Source organism: Procambarus clarkii, chromosome 88 (assembly GCF_040958095.1).
Source record: "Procambarus clarkii isolate CNS0578487 chromosome 88, FALCON_Pclarkii_2.0, whole genome shotgun sequence".
Classification (NCBI taxonomy): domain Eukaryota; kingdom Metazoa; phylum Arthropoda; class Malacostraca; order Decapoda; family Cambaridae; genus Procambarus; species Procambarus clarkii.
In genome coordinates, this window is record NC_091237.1 from 13,030,108 (window position 1) to 13,037,122 (window position 7,015).

At 49.3% G+C, this 7,015-nt stretch overlaps 1 protein-coding gene across 1 annotated transcript in view; it reads left to right on the forward strand.

Moving 5' to 3' along the window:
- Positions 1 to 7,015, forward strand: part of LOC123745882 (uncharacterized) — a 210,830-nt gene that overhangs the window by 7,586 nt on the left and 196,229 nt on the right. The window contains exon 6 of the mRNA XM_069317747.1: positions 5,965 to 6,995. Within this exon, the coding sequence (XP_069173848.1) occupies positions 5,965 to 6,995 (1,031 nt within the window). The remainder of the gene's footprint in view (positions 1 to 5,964; positions 6,996 to 7,015) is intronic.

A 7,015-nucleotide genomic window follows, 5' to 3' on the forward strand; every position in this document is an offset into this window, starting at 1 on the left:
TGCTCTCAATAGTGAAAAGGACATCCTTGTCTTCCTTGTCTGTTTTCGTTATCTGGTATGTGGTGATCATGTCTCCTCATTTTCTTCTTGATCGATTTTGCCTCTGATCGTGTTTGCGCAAATATCTGCACTTTTTCAATTTCGGTTTTATGATTCGCATCGTGCGGATTCCAGGCCGGTGCTGCATATTTCAGTGTTGGTCTGACAAAGGTTGTGTAGATTTGTAGACGAGGGGATGAGGTGTTTGTGGAGTGTTTGTTTTCCCCAATCACTGCGGCCTGTTGTGTTCTTGTTACTGCTGTTGTTGCTGCATTTGTAACCTCTGTCTCTCCTGTCTACCAGCCCGTCACCCCCCTGCCCGTCACCCCCCTGCCCGTCACCCCCCTGCCCGTCACCCCCCCCTGCCCGTCACCCCCCTGCCCGTCTTCCTGCCCGTCCCCCCCTGCCCGTCACTCCCCCTGCCCGTCTTCCTGCCCGTCCCCCCCTGCCCGTCACTCCCCTGCCCGTCACCCCCCTGCCCGTCTCCCCCTGCCCGTCTCCCCCTGCCCGTCACCCCCCCCCCCCTGCCCGTCACCCCCCTGCCCGTCTTCCTGCCCGTCCCCCCCTGCCCGTTACTCCCCTTCCCGTCACCCCCCCCTGCCCGTCTCCCCCAGCCCGTCCCCCCCTGCCCGTCACCCCCCTGCCCGTCACCCCCCTGCCCGTCACCCCCCTGCCCGTCACCCCCCTGCCCGTCACCCCCCTGCCCGTCACCCCCCTGCCCGTCACCCCCCCCTGCCCGTCTTCCTGCCCGTCCCCCCCTGCCCGTCACTCCCCTGCCCGTCACCCCCCCCTGCCCGTCTCCCCCAGCCCGTCCCCCCCCAGCCCGTCCCCCCCTGCCCGTCACCCCCCTGCCCGTCACCCCCCTGCCCGTCACCCCCCTGCCTGTCACCCCCCTGCCTGTCACCCCCCTGCCCGTCACCCCCCTGCCCGTCACCCCCCTGCCCGTCACCCCCCTGCCCGTCACCCCCCTGCCCGTCACCCCCCTGCCCGTCACTCCCCTGCCCGTCACCCCCCTGCCCGTCCCCCCAGCCCGTCCCCCCAGCCCGTCCACCAATTACGCGCTAATCCAGCACCCAAACCCTCGTATTTATGAATAGAAAACATTTCGCAATTGATTCTCTCCTGATGACGTTCAAACTTTTCTCTCTACCTGTCCATGGCACGCGCCTGGGTTCGAATCCCACCTCTTTAACTGCTTGAGGCTCGTTCTGGCACATAAGAGGAATTACCAACAGACCTGAAGCCCTACCCTAACTTACCTGGGCATAAATATACACAGTTGTTAATGTTTAACGTTAGTGAGGAGACATTGATTACTGTTTACGGCCCAAAAGCTTCTTCAGGGGGTGAAGGAGCTTGGGGGAAGATTGTCTGAATATCTGGCTGGGATGCCTGGGATGCTCCCGGACGCAGGTTCGAATCCTCGTCACGGCCCTTGGGGATTTGTTCACCTGCTTGATGGGGTTCTGGGAGATCTTCTTACTCCACAAGCCCGGCCCGAGTCCAGGCTTGACTTGTGAGAGTTTGGTCCACCAGGCTGTTGCTTGGAGCGGCCCGCAGGCCCACATACCCACCACAGCCCGGTTGGTCCGGCACTCCTTGGAGGAAACTGTTGGTTTGATTTTTTTTGTTCAGTGGTTTAAGAGTATTGTAAACATTTCTCAGTACTATTATCGCGCGGTGCAGCTTCTGGTGCTTCGAGAGGAGTTAGTTAATGACTGACAAGATTAAGATGGGTTTAATGACCTAATGTTTCGCACACACACACATCTCTCTCTCTCTCTCTCTCTCTCTCTCTCTCTCTCTCTCTCTCTCTCTCTCTCTCTCTCTCTCTCTCTCTCTCTCTCTCTCTCTAACCACTGTACACTGATATATTCCTGTCTACCGAATTTAGATTTTTTCTAAAATTGAGAGCGCGAGCGCGCCTTGATGCTAGGGTGAGACCGCTCGGGCGCGCCGTGAATATTTAATGTTCATGGTCCGTCCTGCACCCCCCACCCCCCTATCCAGTCACCAGATGCCCCCAACTATCCCGGTGCCTGTCCCAGAATTATGCCCCTATCCCTCCACCCTCTGACGGTCCTTCAAACATACCCCCAACATCTCCGATCATTCCAAAAGCTATTCTTCCGACCTATGGCTCCGATGGTCTCCTAGACCATACCCCCAGTAACAACCACTCCACCTCCCTTAATTATGCCCTGAACCCCTTCCCCCTAACGACCCCACCCCCCCAATCATGACCCCCAGCTCCCCCCCTCCCCCGCATGGAGCTGCGGTGAAGTATGCTACAAGTTTCTATTTCTCCTAATTGCTTAGTTCATTTATCTCGGCCTTCTACTTTCTTTCTCTTCACTGAGACTCCTCGTCTTTGTCTCTTTCTTCCTCCATCTTATTCTTCTCGCTATTCTCCTGCTCTTAATCTCCCTCCTCCCTCCCTCACTATCCCTCTGATAGAAATAGAAAAAGCATTTTTGGGCAAAATTTAAGATTCTTTCAATGTGGAGACGCCATCAGAGCAATTGGTTCCTGCCATTCCGGCTGCGGGTCTTCTCCTCGTCTTGAGCACTTCTTCTCCTCTACAAAATAAATAAGTCAGCAGATAAATAAAGAAATGGGTAATGAATATATATATATATATATATATATATATATATATATATATATATATATATATATATATATATATATATATATATATATATATATATTTTACTTTAACTTATGCATTTGACTCCAACTTCTGCTTGCTTCTCCAACTTATGCACTCATCTCTTAGGGCATGTTGTGTCAGACTTTCTAAGAATCCAGAAATATGCAATCTGACTACCCTTCTGTCTGATTTTGTCACCTGGTCATAGAATTCTGTTAAACCTTTGAAGCAAGATTTACCATCTCTGCTTGTTCTTATCACAATCGTCCCTTGCCTTGTAAGGTAAGCAAGTTAGAGACACTGACCTGAAATTCATTTACTCCTGTCTGTCTTCCTTACTGTATCTCAGGGACTACATTAGATGTCTTCCAACGTTCTGGTAGTTCTTCTGTTAGTCGCCATAGAGAGTGGCAAGTATAGTACTTCTCGTCCTTCTTTTAGTGCCCATGGTAAGATTCTGTTTGGACCAATAGTCTTCGTCATGTTCAGGTCTAGCAAATGCTTCCTTACCTCACAACTGGCACTCTCAAATTTCTCAAATGATGCTTGATTTAATACCTCTCTCAGTTCATGCACATTTTGCTCTATTGTAAAGTCTTCCTGAAATATCTTGACGGGTTCCTCACACACCTTGTGTGTGTCAGTGAGCCTCGTCTCCTCTTTTCTCAGTCTCGTCACCAGTGCCTTCACTGAAGCTAGTCTCATTGTTTTCTTTCTGATGTGGCTGTTTATGTGGCTATGAAAGAGTTTGAGTTGGTAGCGAGCTGCTACAGCCTGCATCCTGTGTATGTGTGTCCGTAGGATTAAGCTTTTGTCCGTAGGATTAAGGGCCTCTGAAGTAAGTACAAGTGTGACGCTCATGTGAATTCAAGATGGTCTTGGGGAAATGAAAGGTGGAGCTGGTGTACCTTTACCCCTTGTGTGTGTGTGTGTGTGTGTGTGTGTGTGTGTGTGTGTGTGTGTGTGTGTGTGTGTGTGTGTGAGGGTGTGCGCGCGCGCGCGTGTGTGTGTGTGTGTGTGTGTGTGTGTGTGTGTGTGTGTGTGTGTGTGTAGTGTGTGTGTGTGTAGTGTGTGTGTGTGTAGTGTGTGTGTGTGTAGTGTGTGTGTGTGTAGTGTGTGTGTGTGTGTGTGTGTGTGTGTGTGTGTGTGTGTGTGTGTGTGTGTGTGTGTGTGTGTGCAAGCGCGAGAGTGAATGTTCTGAACTAACGTGGAAAACCTCAGTATAGTTCTATATTATCCAAGAAATATATCTAACACAAACCCAAGAACACAATACAATAATTTCATCTTAAAAAGATACATAAAAAACCATATTTCCGACAACAAACTCGCAATATTTGACAACATTTGTAACGGTAATAATTGCAGCATATCAACCGAGGAACTATAGTCACCAGGTGACTCCCAGGAGGCTAAGGCATCAGTGAGGTCAAGCTTCCTCCTCAATAAATCTCCTGACGTGATTAGGATTTAGAAGGATTTGCAGGTTGACTTTTGTTGCGTTATGAAGTTTTGGAAGTTAAAGATGTATGTCGAGGCGCTGTGGGATTAACAGACCCATCGTAGGCCCGAGGCAGGTACAGGGGATTACCACCCCCCCTCCCCAGGCCTACCCCTTACCTCCTACCCACACCTACCTCCCCTTCAGCACCCCCTTGCCCCAAGGGTTGAGGTAAATCCTACAACCAGGAAAGTTTGACGCCCGGTTTAGAAATATTGGAAATAGAGGAAATGTGATGGTGGTGGTTCGGGAGTGAGGAAAAAATGTTGAAAATAGTGAGAGGGGGAAATTGATGGTGATTTGAGGGGGGGAAATGATCAGTTATGAAGGCAGAAATGGCATGAAGAAATGCAGGAATGAAATAGAGAAAACCCTTTAATTTTAGTCGTACATAATTTTGCGTTCTGACGACAAGTTTCTAGTGGTATCTGAAGCCCCCCCCCCCCTTCAACCTCCCGTCCTATTGATTTGAAACTCGAAAGACTTTAGTCTGAGAAAAAAAAATCCTTATTGAGGTGGAACAATGTATCTCCCATGGCAACTGTAGTACTTTTTGTCCATGTATCTTTAGACAGCTTCTCTATCTTAATTGCAAAGTTGACGTCGTTCCATTCATGGACATAAAATTGAAGTTACTTTTGATGTTAAGCAGTCTTGATCAATATAATTAAAACAAGTATTTTCCGCTGTATCTTCCTCATTATCTTGACATATTCTGTTTAGATGATACTGCCTAAGGTCATTGTATGCTGTTGTTCTCATTGTAATCCTGTTAGGTTACTCTTTTATTGTGCTGGTTCTCTGGTGACGACCAAAGAGTTCTTCCAAGAGTCTGGAGGAACAACAGGGGGAATTTAAGACTTCACTTGCAAATGACAGTTTGCCTGTAACGACTTAACAAGGAGATTGTAGCCTTAAAGGCGAAACATACACTCTTCAGTTAAGAATTACTGCCATCTCAGTGCTTGCTTACGCTCCTCATACTCACTATACTCACTACTCCTTAAACCTCATATTCATTGTGATACCTAAACTCGTTATACTTCATTAAACACTTGTACACTCGGAACTCCTTATAGGTAACTAATTGTATTCATTATTTTAACAGAACTCATTGTACTCTAATGAGTACAGTGCACACAAGTAAAGGTCACGTGATATGTGGGGGGGTCCCCTCCCCCTCCCCGGTCGGCCGAGCGGACAGCATGCTGGACTTGTGATCCTGTGGTCCCAGGTTCGTTCCCAGGCGCCGGCGAGAAACAATGGGCAGAGTTTCTTTCACCCTATGCCCCTGTTACCTAGCAGTAAAATAGGTACCTGGGTGTAAGTCAGTTGTCACGGGGTGCTTCCTGGGAGGTGGAGGCCTGGTCGAGGACCGGGCCGCGGAACACTAAAAAGCCCCGAAATCATCTCAAGATAACCTCAAGATAACCTCCCCCAATCTTGAATCTCCAATCAATCTCTTCAGTAAACTCCAGTCCGTATGTGTAAAGATATGCACCAAGTTGGGAAGGGCCTCTGAGGCTCACATGTGGTGGACTTGCACAGTAAAAAAAAAGTCCTATTTCACCACCGGACTTTTCGGTCGTGAATTTACGCACATGTTAGTCGTAGGGAGATGCTACCCCCCGCCCCCCTCCATCATATTACAACTACCTAAAATCAGTAAATTCCTTGGTTTTTGCGCTGTGGCTCAAATACTGAATAACCAGGCGCTCTACTTGCTCTCATGCAACAGGCTACGAACTGTGAGAACATTGTGGATCTACAGTAGATGAGCTCCGAGGATCTACAGTAGATGAGCTCCGAGGATCTACAGTAGATGAGCTCCAAGGATCTTCAGTAGATGAGCTCCGAGGATCTACAGTAGATGAGCTCCGAGGATCTACAGTAGATGAGCTCCGAGGATCTACAGTAGATGAGCTCCGAGGATCTACAGTAGATGAGCTCCGAGGATCTACAGTAGATGAGCTCCGTGGATGTACAGTAGATGAGCTCCGTGGATGTACAGTAGATGAGCTCCGAGGATCTTCAGTAGATGAGCTCCGAGGATCTACACTAGACGAGCTCCGTGGATCTACAGTAGATGAGCTCCGTGGAGCTACAGTAGATGAGCTCCGTGGATCTACAGTAGATGAGCTCCGTGGATGTACAGTAGATGAGCTCCGTGGATCTACAGTAGATGAGCTCCGTGGATCTACAGTAGATGAGCTCCGAGGATCTACAGTAGATGAGCTCCGAGGATCTTCAGTAGATGAGCTCCGAGGATCTACAGTAGATGAGCTCCGAGGATCTACAGTAGATGAGCTCCGAGGATCTACAGTAGATGAGCTCCGAGGATCTTCAGTAGATGAGCTCCGAGGATCTACACTAGACGAGCTCCGAGGATCTACAGTAGATGAGCTCCGTGGAGCTACAGTAGATGAGCTCCGAGGATCTACAGTAGATGAGCTCCGTGGAGCTACAGTAGATGAGCTCCGAGGATCTACAGTAGATGAGCTCCGTGGAGCTACAGTAGATGAGCTCCGAGGATCTACAGTAGATGAGCTCCGAGGATCTACACTAGACGAGCTCCGAGGATCTACAGTAGATGAGCTCCGTGGAGCTACAGTAGATGAGCTCCGAGGATCTACAGTAGATGAGCTCCGAGGATCTACAGTAGATGAGCTCCGAGGATCTTCAGTAGATGAGCTCCGAGGATCTACAGTAGATGAGCTCCGTGGAGCTACAGTAGATGAGCTCCGTGGAGCTACAGTAGATGAGCTCCGTGGAGCTACAGTAGATGAGCTCCGTGGAGCTACAGTAGATGAGCTCCGTGGAGC